General features: G+C 36.8%; 1 protein-coding gene across 2 annotated transcripts in view; it reads left to right on the top strand.

Annotated features, from left to right (window-relative positions):
- GSTCD (glutathione S-transferase C-terminal domain containing) overlaps positions 1-16,517 on the top strand; it is a 47,169-nt gene that overhangs the window by 21,733 nt on the left and 8,919 nt on the right. For both annotated transcript variants that reach the window (XM_063421421.1, XM_063421420.1), the window contains exons 6-8: positions 13,564-13,679; positions 13,906-13,950; positions 14,338-14,466. In XM_063421421.1, coding sequence (XP_063277491.1) covers positions 13,564-13,679; positions 13,906-13,950; positions 14,338-14,466 — 290 coding nt within the window. The remainder of the gene's footprint in view (positions 1-13,563; positions 13,680-13,905; positions 13,951-14,337; positions 14,467-16,517) is intronic.

The raw sequence follows: 16,517 nt of genomic DNA, 5'->3' as shown, positions 1-16,517 counted from the left end.
CTGAGGTCATTTAAAAACTGAGCAACAAGAGCTTTAGTAGAATCACTTTTTAATTTTATGTTGTTCATTAAGGTGACTCAGGTTTGCTACTGTGCACTATACACAATGTTGAAGAAATAAGCATTAAGAGTAGTTATTTCTTTCAGTTTTGTATCACAAATATGGTGCATAGGTCTGTGCTCCCTACTGCAAGAATTTCTATTTCATTTATTTTGTTGTGTGTCAGACAGGGACAGAGCACAGTGCTCAACTAATTTTTCTGAAGTATTTTCAGTACAAATTAATTAATCAAAAGAAAAACCTTAGCACTGTAATGTTTTAGTTATTAATTCACAACAGCTTTATGGAGAAATCAAATCTGATAGAATGTGGTCTGTTGTCCATTTATAAGACATCCAGTGGCTGCTGCATGAGTAAAATTAGAAGCATACTTTTTTACTATGTTTTTGTATAAAGCTGAAGTACAAGAGAAGAAATGGGCTTTACAGACTTTGATTTATCAAAGAATCTTGCATTCCTTTGTACTTAAGGGGGGAATTGAATGGAAAACCGTTGATTCTCTTCCATCCTCAAATTTCAGTGCCAGTAGACTAGCTTGCATTTTTCTGCCAATACTTGCATTATGCAGGTATACAATAGAGGTTGTGATTACTATTTTGCAGCTCGAGTTTCCATGGCTTTTTGAATTAAAAATACCTCTTAAAATAACTGAAAACTCAGTTAAGGATTTTCTGTAGTCCTAGATAGTCTTTTTACTCCCATTGTAATAAACACTTTTCCATGTAATTGCAATATAATTTTTAGTACAGATATGCTTGTTCTGGCTTTGGGTCTTCTCAGCTTGGTTTACTCCAGAAGTGTTTTAACCTAAGCAAAATAATCCCATCAAATTGCCTCAAAATAATCCCACTCTTAAAGCAGAAACACCCATTTTAAGGATTTTATTTGTATAACACTGATTTGACTGATGACCCTTCTCACTTTGTGCAGTGCACAAAGTTACAGTTAGGACAGTTTTGTGCCTTCGGCTTGAGGAGAATTTGCACACAACATCCATACCCCATTAGCTTACTCTTCTCCAAAGGCTTCCGTTGCTCTCTGGGTGAATAAGGGCTTGAGCATCTGCAGAACATCTGTCTCAGAGCTCCCAACAGGAGTGTGGATGTGCCCTGCTCTCAAAGGTGAAGGATCCCTGTGTTTCTCAGTTCCTTTCACCTGCTTAGGGGAGTTCTGATTTCCTTGAGACCAGTGTTACTGGGATCTTTCCTTCTCCATTCCGCACACAGTTCTAAGTCCCGAGAAGGCATGCTGGCTGTCAGTGTATGTATTGTACATTGAATGGGATGCAGGAGGAATCTTGCAGATTATTCTGTGTGGAGTTTGTGAATGGGAAGACTTAGGACATTAGGGTAACAGAACATACAAACTATTGCCCCCACTCTGAAGAAGACGACTCTAATGCTGTGTGAGTGTCTTATGTATTTGCTTAAGCCCAATTTGTGTGTGTACATGTGGCAGGCAAAATTTGTTCAAATATACCAAACAGTCCTTGCAGTGGAGAGGTTTTATTTTCCTCCTTATGTAGTGATTTTAGAATGCCCTCATTTATAAATGATGCGAAGCATTCCTATAGTCATTTATCAAAAATGTGTTCTTATAAATAGCAGAACGGATTTTATGTTTAAGAACTGCTAACTGAGGCACTGTCTAGCAGATGAACTACTGAGGCATGTCTTTGACAGGTACTGCTATAAGGTCTACAAACTATTCATTTGTTTCAATGCTAGACATCCCCTCTTAAAACTTACTAGGTGATGGCAGGGTATGTAGCCACAGATACTTGGTGACCTATTAGATCAATTTCTGCATCAGCATTAAATGATGACGACAGAGTAAATGTGTCTGTATGACCTCCAGGACCACAGCTCTTTATCCACATTTGGTGAGGGTGAAGGAGAAAGAGTTTTGAGATAGTTTTTGTGCTAGAAGGGCAGTAGAGCCTCCAGAGGTCTTATCCAAAAAACATTGCTGTGGTGACTTTTTGTGCTGGGTTTTTTGTTTGTTTTCCAGCTTTTGTGCTAGAAGGGCAGTAGAGCCTCCAGAGGTCTTATCCAAAAAACACTGCTGTGGTGACTTTTTGTGCTGGGTTTTTTTGTTTGTTTTCCAGCTTTTGGCTCCTCTGACATTATAGTGGCACATAAAGTTTGTGTCAAAGCCCATTTGCTACACAACACACTACAAATCACTGTCTGTTGTTTGAATATCTTAGATTCATAAGTCTGTGTTTACTCATGTGCTTTTTCATTAAGGCAGATGTTTCACGAACAGTTAGTGGGAGATACATTTTCTTTTTAAGTTTCTGAAGGCAGATATTTCTTTAGTCTGATTCTTTGTTTAGTTGATGGAGCTGATTAATTTCTTTTGGAAAAGAGTTCATAATTTTTCATTTCTGTTGGCTTCAATGTACAGAAATTCAGCAAGCTGTTTGAATTGACTTTGGTTCATGCTGCACAGCTTTTCTCTCTCCATCCCCTCAAAACTGTTTGTCTAATTCTGTTCACATATTATAAGGCAACAAAATGAGGACATGGAAAGGAGGAGGATATTCTTGTACATTTTCTCCTCTAAACTAATTAGTACAGAGTTTTTGTGTGGGAGATAAGTTTATGGATGACCTTTCTGTTTAGTTAGGTGGCTTTTAAGTATGCTGGTAGTTTGTAAAACAAACAGAAGTGATGTGTAAAGCAGAAACAGAAGTGATGTGTAAAGCGGAAAGCGCTGCTCTTCGTCCACAGCCAGCTGCTCTGAGTCACTTGCTGTAGAAGCGCCAAATGAAGTAATGACTTCGTGTCCTAATGCTCCTGCTTGTAGAGCCTGGGGAACTGGAGTGCAGTACTTGGCTGGTGCCTACAGTTTCATTAACTTTTTTTTCCCATTCCAATCCAGGTCTCTGTTTCAAAGGTGGCTGAAAGGATTTATGGATTTTTTTTATTGTTTTCTTTCATAAACTATGTAAGGATAATACAAAAGGCCACCTGGCACAAAGCTGCTTAAGACACAAGAAAAAGAAGCCTTTTATTATTAGAACCACTGGTCAACAACTGCCAATTTAGTGTATTTGTTGTAATGGAAACTCACTTTTGCCTCTGCTATGGATTTTGGCAAAATTAGTTAACCTGTGGCAGTATTTTCAAGCTTGGGTACTTTTATTCCTTTTAGTAGCAGAACACCTTCTTCTGCTCTTTTGTCAAGCATATATGTAGGTGGTGGAGAACTGTGTGCACAACTGCCTTTTCATCAGTGTTTCTGAGGTTATCTTCCATTGGATTAGCCAGAATTTAAAAAAAAAAAAATTCAACAATAGGCAGCATTTGAATTGATACAGTCAGCTTGTCTCTTAGCTGGTATTTTATACATGCTCTGAAAACCTAGGAATGTATTTTTGACGTGCTGTGTGTCATAAGCTGACAGGTCTGTGTTATTTGAGAGGCATTTCCCCCTTTTTTTAGTTTAGTTCTTCAGAAATGCATTAAAACATGTTACAATTTTTTTTGTTTTCATCTTCTAAACTTGATGTAAAATGTTACATGGAGGCATTGCATGGTTTTGACTTGTCATGAAGAATTTCTGTTGATGGCAGGATTGTTTCACAGTCTTTCTGACACAAAGTATGGAATATAGTAGCATTAGTTGGTAATGGGTGATTATTGCTGTAATAATATAATATAATATGATCCAGATGACCACACCATTATTTTTATATATTAAAAGGAAAAAGTGGATATTTATTCTGTTTATGTCATTGCATCATAATGTGTTTGTGCTGATTATAGTCAGTTTGTGTTCACCTAACTTGGCAGGATTTGAATGAGTGGTTTGGATTACTGACAACAATGAAAAGGAGCACTTTGAACAGAAGCTTTCTGCAAAATGCCTTGGTTCTGTTAGTATGGATAAATATCTGTACAACTTTAGAGCTGATGGGGGTACCAATGGACTGGCCGTCTTTGGGAATACGTTGTTACAAAGCCTGGGGGTTTTTTCTCTAACAGTAAATGCCAGTCTTGATTAACAAGTGGTCTGGTTCTTTCTACGTAGTTACACAACCTCTTCAAGCCCAGAGTGCTGAGATACATGTTGGTTTCAACCCAAACTGGTTACTAAGAGTGCCATAGACATACTAAAGGACAATTTAGTAACTGTACTTGGCCGTGGCGTGCTACCTGCAAAGTTGCACAGCAGGCATTCTGTAACAGGCACTTAACTGTGAGACTTTCTCAGACTATGAAGGCACAATGAGTAAGCCACATGAGGCACTGCCATCTCAGCAACTTTTGGCTTACTCATTGTGCCTTCATAGTCTGAAAAAGCTCTGGAGGGAAAAGACTGTGGAAAGAGAAGTGCTGATTGAAATGTTTTGTTAGTGGTGGTTTTGTTTATTTGCTCTTCTAAACTCTGTCATATGAAATAATACTAATGGCAAAAGTTAATTTATTCCAGAGTGCAGCTCTGGAGGTTAAACAAATTTTAATGTTGATCATCAGCATTTACAGTGATAAAATGGTAATTTGGCACAATCTGCACCAAGCAGATACTGATGTTCAACATCAGAGATTACCAGAATCCTTAACTGAAGCTGGTGACTTACTTAAATTGTGTAGAAAATACCCTACTTAGCTATGTATTCAAAGGAAATAGTTGTGTTTGCTATCTAAACTACAGTTCATTTAGATTCCCCTCTGCCCCAAATTTAGTTCAAAAATTAATTAGAAAAAAAGAAATGAAACAAAAAAAAAAAGCTGAGTGGTCAAGCAGTTACAATTACTTAATAATTAAAACCTTATGATGGAGTTCTGTAATTCCTATATTTCCTCTGAACTCTTGAATGTTTTTTCAGCCTTTTTAGCTAACATAAACCACATGAATAGCAAAGACACTCGTTTCATACAACAAATTTGATTGAATTTCCTAAAATTTTCATAAACTGCAGATTTTTACAGGATCAAGCTATAAGTGCTGAGATAATTGTAGTGTGTAGATCAGACAGAATTCATAGAATGGAGAAATGTGTAACCTTGGCCTTGCCATGTGCAACTTGGATGCCTTTGTTTGGATGTTATATACAGCCATTGTGAAATGATGTTACTTGCATATTGAAATGTCAGTCATCAAACCTTTGCAGTGTAGGATTTAATTTTTGTAATGACTGAAATTCAGAATGAAATTTCAAGGATGAAATTTCTTTTCATCAGGATGTTCTGGATGAATTCCTCCAGCCATTCATCTTTGTAAAGTAAACAGGCATAGTATGTAAAGTTCAGCTGAAAGTCCTGCTGTTTGTCCTACAGCCAATTGTCCAATTGCTTGACACATAAAGACTAAATGAAGCACATCTGTCTTCCAAGCAGCTTTTTTTTGTTTCTGGTTTATTATTTCAGGTACTCTTACTGATAAGCAAATCAAAGGCAGGAATCATCCAAATTATTAATATAGCTAATATATAATTTTTTCTCTTAATTAGAGGTGGTGATGGGAATTAATGAGTTGGTGTATATATAACATATCAGAAGGGTTCTTTTGGGCCTTCCTTTAATTCTTTGCAATTCACAGCTTCCTGTACGGATGCAATTCAGTCCTTACCTTTCCCTTAATAATCACTTGTAAACAATTCAGCTTAAGGAGGTCAGAAAGGGAAATCTCTGTTCCTGCTGCCTCTTAACTGCTGAGAGCTGGTCCCCTGCAGGCAAGCTGCTGCTGGCCAGCTGTGAGTGTGAATGGCAGGAGCTTCTGGCCCTTGCGATGACCTCAGCAGCAGCCTCTGGTTCCTGCTGGGGAACGACCTCTCCTGTTTTCACAAGGACAAGCACTCTCAGTCCCTGGTGAGAACTGACTTCAATTCCCCTTTCTCAGCAAGACAGTAGCTGTTAATCAGTATATTAGGCTTGTGAGAGGTAAACAAAACATTTGATTCTGGTTTCCTTGTCAGGCAGTGACATCTTCATTTGAAGGTATTTTGCAGAAAGTGACCGCTGCCTCCCAAGCCTGGATGTTGCTGACATTTGGTATAATATTGAGTGTAGGTAGAACAGCACTCCTTTTGGGGTTAGAGATCTTTTCCCATATTTAGTACAGCAGAGGCTGCTTTTTCCTTTCCTTTATTCTTCCCGAAATGTTTTATCATCTTTCATTTTTAAGCTCTGTATTGCAGTGCTTTCTTCCTCACATCTTAAACACTTCACGATAACTGATAGGTGTGTTAGGGCACTTCAGGAGCATAAGATAAAGGCAAAATAGCTGACTTAAAGGAATCTTGACCCTAAAGGAGTGAAGGTAAGGCAGAAAGGTGAAGAAAGAAGAGTGGAAGAGAGGCAGTGTATGAATATGTGTGCAAAGAAGTGAAAGAAGGGTGATTGCAGAGTCTTTTTTTTTTTTCTGACCATAATTCTGTCATGACATGTTGAAACAAAATAATTCCTTAATCTTTGGGATTCTAGAAAAATAGCTTGAAAGTATGAATCTCAGAGGCTTCAGAATGAGAAGAAGGTTGAACAGATATTGTCAGTTAGCTTAAAAGTGTAGGAGCTGAGAACTTTGGAACTAATCTAATGTTTTGGGAAAGGTGCTGACAAATGATTTTCGTGAAGATTGCTGTTGGCAGTATTCTAATGTGAGAAACTTGGAAGAGCATGGCTAGCATATACATACTAGTATGGATAGCACTCATTAAGTATATATAAAGGCTTCATAATCTAGTGCAAAGTAGTTTAAAAACAGTATAACTAGTAGATTAATGTGTTAACATTATGTTAGGTGTTTGTTTTCTAGTTTCCTTTTTGCTCAATATTTAGAAGAAAAGTTTTGAAGTTAAGCAATTGGGGAAAAAATACCCCAACAAATCATTTTAAAGTAGAACATAGCTACATTCAGGGAGACCTTAACGTTAATTTTGATTTCTTTTTACTATCTGTTTGTCTTTATGGCTTTTAAAGGTGCCTTACTCTTTTCTTGCTTGAAATACTTTAATGCAAAAAAAAGAAAGCAGACCAAGTTCCTGCTTAGGCTGTCAAGGGTCAGTTTTCATAGCTGTCTGACCTTTTCAGACTACACCAAGATAGTGTATGTGAGATGTAGGGGTTTTTTTGTGCCCAGAGTGATAAAACTGTTTTGCACAGCGTGTTTTAATAAAGAGCAGATTGGTTAGTAACATCAGGAGGAACTCCTATCTAAAAAAACCCAATGAAGTGCTCTCATGGAGTGCAGTTGGCTTTCCTGTCCTTTTGATTATTGCCTAATATATTTTAAATCATGCATTGTAGCATTCTCTTCTTCTGTTCCCTTGATTGTAGCTAAAACATCATCACATTTCATCATAAAAAACTTTATGTAATAAAAAATGATGTGGCCTCTGGGATTTTCTTTTCTGGCCTTACCTGTTGATTCAAGGTGCATGCTGTACATTCTCCAGAGGGGTAGTTTATAGGCTTCCTTTGTAATGTTTAGGAGGTTTTGTTTTTTGTTTTCCCCCAGCTCAGTGAATGCAAAGGCCATTTTTACAGTATGTTCACATCAATAATTTTAGGAATGCTGCTCATTCTCTGAGGCTTCTCAGGAACATTCAAGTGTTCAAAGTCTGGAGACTGATGGAGACTGATGCTTTCTGCCAAGTGCAGAGTAGCCATGTGTTCTCAGCTGTAAGGAGGTTCCAGGTAAAAAGTGTTGGCCTTTATCAAGCCATTTGTTAGTCTTAAGCTTCTCAGAGGTTAGTTAAAAAACAAACTACAACTTTCCTGAAAATCTAGTAATTGTTGGGATGAACTAAATTAATACAGTGCTCTAATAGGAAATGTGAAGAGACAGCCCACCTATGCCAAGACAACTTAATAGCAATTTTGTTCATTTAATAAAGATTGCTGCTTTTAGAAATATGTGAAGCTGCAGAGTTGACATATGTGCCTGTTACCTCTTTAAAAAGTAAGCATTTACACACCCTTTTACTAACTAGTAATGGCATGTGGGGTGTTTCAAAACCTCATAGTTCCAGAATATGTTGGATAAACATCCAGTCAGGGTGGAAAAAAAAAGTACAAAAACAACAACAACAAAAAAGCCCAACTACCTACATCTGAGCTGTGTGGATAAATGTGACTGGTGATTGCTTTTATTCATAAAAATATACTCTGGCTTTCAGGATATGTTTGCTTCTGCTTCAAACAGGCATATTATAAAGCAAGCTATTCCATAAAAAGTATTTAAAAGAAAGGAAAATTAGGTTTTCTACATTGCAACCTCATCTATAAAACTGGTTTTACTGAATCTCTAGCTCATATTTTTAATTCTCCAAGAGTGAATAGAGAGAGTGAACTTAAAAATGGGAGGAGGTGAGGTCTGGAGGACAGTAATAAAAGCACAGCCCTTTAGTTAGTGTTGCTGGGTGTTTCTGCAATGTCTGTGATAAAGTGGTATATTTTGTGATAGGACTGACACATTAAAACTGGTGCAAAAGTAAGGAAATACTGATACAATCAGAGGTAGACGGTTTGGGTTTTTTTGATCTTTTCCAACTCCATTACTTTTGAACTTAAATCAGAAAAATGTTTTAAGAGGAAACTGATATTTTCATATCCACTGTATTAAAAGAGAGATCAGAATAGCAATTTTCAAATGTAAAGAAAGAGCAAATGAATCAATAATAACCCTAAGCTATCTGATTGAACAAGAGTTTTAGCCTTTGTAAACAAGCACATCAATTTAGTTACAATACAGTAGACTTCTATTTCATTGAGAACTAAAATGTAATGATAGATTGTTGTGAGTCATATGTGTTAGCAGAGTTAGGAAGCAGGCAATTGCCATAGATGCTGTTCTGCTGTACACTATGTTTTCTCTTGAGAATTGTTCAGTGAGCAAGCTTCCTTTTGTACCTTGCAATTCTTTTAAGATTATATCCAAATTTGGGGAAAAATAAAAGGTTGGTAAATGTTGTCTCTTGGTGACACAAATACTAAAGCATATCTTTAAGTCTTTGCATAGGAATTTCTACCTGGTTAAAGAGAAGTAGTAAGTTGCACTCTGAGGGCTTCACTCATGACTTTGTCCATCAAAAAACCTACAAGAATTATTGCAGTCTCTCTTTGTAAATACAAAACAATTCTGTTAGGTGTCAAAAGCTGTTTGGTTTTCATGGCCAGCATCACAATGCCTGGAGATGGCCTATGAGGAAGCTGAACTGTACATGTGCTGTGTAAATGTGGATTGCAGCACTGGGAAATAGCTCAACAAGCAGTGAGAGACCCATGCCATATGGAGTGGTGTATCGCACCCCACAGAGAATTTGGGCATCCCTAGAAGTAATAGTACAGAGAAAGGAATGGTAGAGAAAGGAATTTGTCGTTTACCTCTTCAGTAACAGGGCTCAGACTGCTCAGAAAGCCAGCACAGTTCCTGAATCATCTCATGTTAACTGCATCTTTCTGCTGCAGCTTGTAGATGTGCCTTTTGAAAAGGCATGAGAATTTAGTTTTCCTGGTGGTATTCACAGATCTCTGGCACCTCTGTCTTCATAGCACATTGTAACTCTGTGAGATTCTCTGCATGGCCAGAAAGCATATACTTTCCCACCTAGAAGTTCATGTTGGGTATACCTTGGGACTAAAGTCTTGGTAAAGCAACAAGATCAAGAAAATGAAAATGAAAAAAATTAAAGTTTGCTGTAGTTTTCTCTAAATAAATAATAATAATAATAAAGTCTAGCATAGAGCTTTGGTTGCTAGGATAGTTGATATTTTGTGATGCTTCAAAGCGGGTTTATTTTTTCTTTCTGATGATTGTTTTCCCTGGTCTCCCAAAATGTGAATTAGACTTTTACATTGCTGAAGGTAGGATAACACAGAAGTATCTCAACATAATGAAAATGCTGATTAAATACCTACTTTAAAATTTCATGAAGCTGTTCAGAGTTAAATGTTTCCATGTACTTTTCAATGAGAGTGATTCTTGAAAATTCACCTATCGTTGAAGTTGCATTAAGTTCTAAAGAGTTCTTTAGGAGGGGAAAATGTAAAAGCGGTGAAACTTTTTTTATAATTTGATAATATTTTCTTTGTGAATTCCAGCAGATTTGCTATCCCACATTGTAAGAAATACTGTAATGATCAAATTCAACAAGTTTTTTTAAACTGCTCTTTTAGAGCCCAGCCTTAGAATTCGGCATTCAGGTCAAGTCTGACCCTTAGGCTTAACACACATAGTAAAGAAGTATATTCTTTGTAACTAAGAGGCAGACTTCCAGTGACAGATACTTTTTAGTACAGTGTCACTCAAACAGCCAGACTGAGTTATTTCACAACTATAAGGGAGTTGAACATAAGGAAAACAATTTATACTGAACCTGACAAGTGGAGAACGAAGGTCAGTGTCATTCAACAATGTAGACTGCATTGAGGAATTGGTTAGAGACATTTTGTGGAGTTAATAGTTTTATAGCTACTCGGGAGTGAAAGTCTGCTTTATTCCCAATGCTGAAACCATAAGAATGTAACTTTTTCTTTTAGATGGACAGATTTATATCAATGAGGAGGTATTTACTCTCGATATGGGATGTGATCTGACTTCTCTCTCAGTAGCCATGCTTGCTGGGTCCCCTAATTTGAGTTATGCGCAAGTGAACAACCCACAGACACACTATTTGCTGTATTGAATTCAAGTAGTGCTCAAAAAATTGTATCATCCTTTTTGCCCAATCAAAATTGCCTCACTCCACTATTATAAAAATAGAGGAGAATTGAGACACATTTGCCTCCTGCATGCCTCTTTGCCTTTTGATGTAGTGTGTATTTCCGATTGATTCTACTGGGTCTTTGCCAGGGCATACTTGGAGATGACTCTGAGACAGTCTGACCCATCTCTTGATACATCCCCTCTCTCCTCTGTGTGGTCATGCAACAAGTACGAAGTAGGAAACAGATGTTGCTGAAAGCTAACAGGTTGCTGCTTGGGAGGGAGGGGAAGGGAGAAAGGGCAGTGCAGTGAGAGGGGACAACTGGAAGGTAGTCCCAGGCTGGAGAAGGGGAGGGCAGAACTTCAACTTCCAGCACTGGCCCACACAGATTTAATAAAAGCAGCTGAAGTTGAAGAAGAACATTGTTCAAGTAACCATGGTGACCAATGGGCTTCAACAAAGTTACTGGCTTTGCTAATTGTATTTATTGCACGATTTGGCCGAGTTTGTTAGAAGAAGGTGGTATTATTTTTGACTGTTGAGAGTATTTCCTTTTAAATAAATGTCAGCTGAGCTGGATTCCTTACCTCTTTTTGAATTCTGCTTTTTCTAGTAGTTGCATGGGAACCACTGTATCACTGTATTAATGTGACTAAAACTCTCTAAACACAAAATACCAGCCCATAACACAAAAGTACAACAACCCCCACAACAAAGAAGCAAATAACACCCCTTACCTGCCAACAAGATTCAGAAAGAGTTTAACGGAAGATATTGTGGGTGTTATGAAATAATTAAAATATCCTGAATTATCATAAGGAACTACCTTTTTTATTAAAAAATCCACATTGGTTTCAGAAAAACTTGTTAAGCTTAGTATAAAACAGTAAAACTGCATCTGTTGTTTTGTAGTCACTGAGCCTTTTTTGCTGTACTTAAACAGTATAGCAATGAATGCACTTACCTTAATTTCCATGAAAAGTAGACTCATTATTTGAATTAGTTAACCAAGGCTTATATAAAGTAAAAAAGATAGCTGTGCTAAAACAATAGAAATGTGCAATCCTACTGTATGCAATAGGAGAATGCACATACTGTGTGTTATATGTACGTGTAGGTAGCTGCAATGTACTGTGATAAAGTCTTAGAGGTGATATATGGGGTTTGGGTTTTTTAAGGGTACTTTAGTGACTTTTCAAGTTTAACTTGAGAAATAGGAAAGGATTATTTGAGGACTAAAGGATTATATGAACTTGAATGCTGACCAAGGCAATACAGAAATAAAGGGGGCTTTGCTTTCTGAAAAGTTAATATTTGTTTGTGCCAAAGTGCAAGACCTCTGAATGCCACAGAAACTTTGAAGTTCTGCTTGACGTTGGCTGAATTAACACTAATGTTGGATTTGTGAAGCCAAATAAAATATTTTTTGTTGTGATCATTTATTGAAAATTAATTTTTCTGGGGCTATATGGCAATCTGTTAGTTGGGTTCTCATGAAGGGAGCAAATCATTTTATGGAGGTCCTTCAGTGTTTTGTATAAAAATGTCAAGTTCTTCATGGTTTTGCCCTTTAGGGCTAAATTTCAGACCACTGTTTATTATTGTTCTTAAGTAATGAAGGACTAGTTAGCCATGCTAAGAAACATTCTCTGCAGGCCACATCACAGCTTGCTGTGGTTCTGTAATTCTGGCTACCAAGCTCAAAATACAGAGGTAGAGCAGGCAAAAGACCTGTTGATTCAAGCTTGATTTTATCTTTCTTTCAAGGAATAATTACTACGTACTGCCTGCACAGTAAAGGTGGATGAACCTTGTTGGTTGGTGGCTATGAAGAGTTAATTTGCTAGTGTTTTTGAAGACTATAGGCTAATTCTTTAAAAATTCTTTTTCTTACTAATTTAATACTCATGAGGTTGACTGAGTACAAAGTAATGCATCTGTTTTTGCTGATGAAACCTGTTACTATTTTATTTTTTAATTTTTAGAGATCCTAGAATCTGTTTGCTAATTTTGCACAGTATGAAAGTTTGATGGCATTTTTAGCAGTTGTACTTAATACTGAAGAGTTGTTTCAGTACTTTTTTTCTTACTGTGAAGATGAGCTGTCAATATCTATGTCAAACTCTGCAGTCTGAACAAGCAAAAGTAGTCTTTACTAGGTCTGTCAGCACTCAGCCCCACTGAGACAAAGTACAGCCTTACAAATACATGAGTGCTGACTCAACAAATTCATTATATCTGAAGCGACTCTGTGTTGGACTTTATCAAGCACATTTGAAAGAAATTAATAGTTTTTCCAGTTCTGGTAGTTACAGATGTGATGGAAAGCCAGTCTTCGCTATGTAGAAATAGTCACTTTGAGAAATACCTCCTTGCATATGCAGTCATTTAAATAAATAGGGCTGGTTAGTATGAAAAGTAAAAATTGACAGTAGGAAGAGTACAAGTTTTAAAACCAAAATGCTTAAGGATAGTGTATATAGATACAGTAAATGAGGATTTATTTTGGCAACCTTATTGTGAATGTGTTTGAACTCTGTCTCTGGGCATGAATCATGGGATTGGAAGAGAATTAGGCCAGACTTTACAGGAGTTTGATTGTTTTACATTAAGTTTATATTTTTAGTTTATTAGTAAGGATACATTAACAGCAACAACTAGAAGGTTAATTTTGGAGAAGGTTCTACCAAATATTTAACATATTAAATATGATTTTCCTAAGTGTTCCAGTCATTTTTAATCTGAGCTATAAAACGGCATTTGCAGTGCTTTGCAGTTACCCAAATAAAATTGTCAATGTTGAGAACTGCTGATTACTACTAAGGCATTTTCTCTGTCATCCCTAGGAAAGATGTCTAAAGACCGGGCTCTCAGGAAGCAGCAGCAGCTGAATAATTTGGTAGCAGCAGTGACAAAGCTCGCAAAACCTGGAGATTTGATTGTCGATTTTTGCAGTGGAGGGGTAATGTGTATTTTTATGTGGTGCAATTTCTGTCACCTTTCACCTTTGCAGTTCTAGGTGGTTGATGCCACAAAGAAAGTAGAAGTGCAAATGCTGAAATTTTAGCTGCTTTCAAAGATTCTCTCATTGGTGTGGGGATACTCATCACATAATGAGTGAACAACAGAGAACTGTTTCAGTCGCTGAAGAGTAACTCAGATTTTGTTGTTTCTGTTTGTTTTGACAGGGCCACGTTGGAATTGTTCTTGCTTATATGATGCCATCGTGTCAGGTAAATTTTCAATAAAAAGATTTCTGGTAATCATCTTTAAAAGATATGTATGTAGAGAGGACACATAGGAGTCACAGTTGTCTCAGCAGAGGACTTTGGTTGGAAACATGCAAATTCTTCAGCATAATCCCCAAATGTGTGTGGTGCTTTCCAGAGAAGACAAAAGTTGTAGGAAAATACAAAATACTTTCAAGCTGATTAACATTGGCAAGTATTAAATGCCTTCAATTGTTCCTAGATTTCCAGGAACATTTTGTAGATGTCAGACTCCGCCACAAGAGATTCAGAGGTTTTCTCAACAAACTACAAAGTTTTCTGCTTGGTAATGTTGTACTTTGATTTCTCAGTATTATTTTTGCCTTACTTTCTCCTGTGTGTGAAATTTAGGTGGTACTCATAGAAAATAAGGAGTTGTCTCTGATCCGTGCTAAAGACAGAAGTGATGAACTAGGTTTAAACAACATCTGGTTCATTCAAGCAAATTTGGACTATTTTAATGGGACTTTTAACATTGGGGTAAGTGATTATAACTTTTCCACTTCAAAACTTCAGTGTCTGTTTAATTATTCTTAAAAGAACTGATACACATGACAGAATAAAATTCTGTCTGTCCTTACAGACTGTGAAAATAAATGAAATTAATGTGCTGTTTAGAATTCTGCAGCCCTAGTGAAGAATAAGGCATAAATAGTATTTTGTAGCTCTGAAAATATTCCTGTCATCTAGTGTTTTTGTGATGTTAATATGAGCATCTATGGCAAGGTGCAAGCTTTACATGCAAGACTGATTGTTCTTTAAATCATCCATCTAAAAGCCTGTTTTGACTTTAGCTGAGGATGGGTAATGTTGAAGGTTTATGGTACATGAACAGTGCTGTTTAATACTTTGGTTGGTTTATTTAAGAAAGGAAAAGAAATTTAGTGCAGGAGAAAGAGAGAATAAATGGTTTTAGCGCAGTCCTTCCAAGTGTAAATTTCCAATTCTGTGGCTTTATTTTCTGTGTTACATTGCGATATAAATCTCAGTGGGTAAACCAGAGAGGTATTTTAGAATATCAGGATCTCATGAATAATACATTGAATTGTGTGTGTGAAAAGTTTAGTAGTTCTTTTATTAAATGAGTCTCCAATTTTGTGGTCATTGGAATTCCTGTCTTAATTTCTGGTGGCCTAGTTTAAAGGTTAACACAATGTTAACCCTGTGGAGTTTTTATTTAATAAAAAATATTATATTCTGTCTTTCAAGTTTTGTTACAAGGGAGATATAAAAGCATATGTCAGAAGAATTCACTTGGAAATTCTTCTTTTCCAGGCCTTCATTTCCAAATATCTGCATTAGTCTTCACAATTTATTTTGTTTCAGGTAGTGGGTTCAGTATATAGTATATCCTAAGAAAGCTTTGTCTTTAGTTTTATTTGGGATTTTTTCTTAACTAAATGGGTTCTCAGAAAGCCAAAGAAGAAATCAGCTGGTGTAGCAGGTCATACAGGCCCAGCAAAGCCACTGGTTTATCTGATGCTGTTTTAAGGTCTCTTTTTTGCAAGCAAAGCAGAGAGCTTTGTTTTCTACTTGGATAGATGAGGAAGGAACTATAATTACATTCTATGATAATCTGATTTCTGTGATATTAAGAATCTATTCCTGATCTTAAACTAGTTTTATTTTTGTTGTTGAATTCATATAAGCAGAAAATTTCATTGTGAATTTATTTTCTTGTTAATTTTTAATGTTCTGCCTGAGACAAGAATATTTGTTTCCATCTGCATCCAATTACAGTTCAGTTGATGATTAATGGTCTCCTCAGCTGAGCTTACAGCAAGCAGACTGGAAACAAAAAAGACTTTGTTTTAATCTATATCTGAGAGCAAAGTTTTATCTTCCAGTTGCTCTGCCTTGAGAAACAGCTTTGAACCCTGAAATCTGAGCTGTGCGGTCTTAAACCTCTTCTCTAAATGTACAGTGGAAAAAAAGCAGAGGAAACAATATTGTTTTATAAATCCACACTGCTGCATAAAATCAAAACTATGCCCCAAAACTGTCCCTAACTTAAGTGTGCACCAAGCCTACTCTTTGTGGTACTGAGCACATGGAAGGAGGCAGAGGTGGTAATGCCCCACTTCAGTGGTGCATTTGGCATCCCAGGTATAGATTGGAGAGAGCTGACTCTTCCCTTGCAGTCTCTTGGGTACTGCAGTAACTTGCTTTTCTGTAGGAGAGCAGGAAGAATTTGGGTGCAACCTGTGCGTTGCCCAAACACGTCAATATTTGCAGATAGCTGTGATCAAATGTTACTATAGCTTTAGTTGAAGAGCCCCTCACTAAGAAAAAAATAAAAGAATAAGGAGGGGGGGGGAAATTAAAGGAGGGCAAGTTGTATTTGGTGCCTACTCCAGCTCCAGTGTTTGTTTCCTATAGGTTTTACTAAATACTTGAAAATCAAATTATCTAAATTTATAATTTAGATTATCATTTTAATTATCGCTTTCTCCTTTAAATGTGACCTTCAGTTATATCTGTTTCTTCTCTTACTGCTTAGCTTAAATCCAGTTTTGACATAGTTCTTTGTA

This window comes from Prinia subflava, chromosome Z, assembly GCF_021018805.1.
Source record: "Prinia subflava isolate CZ2003 ecotype Zambia chromosome Z, Cam_Psub_1.2, whole genome shotgun sequence".
Lineage (NCBI taxonomy): Eukaryota > Metazoa > Chordata > Aves > Passeriformes > Cisticolidae > Prinia > Prinia subflava.
The sequence above is the reverse complement of the archived record's forward strand: the minus strand, read 5'-3'. Positions and strand labels throughout refer to the sequence as shown.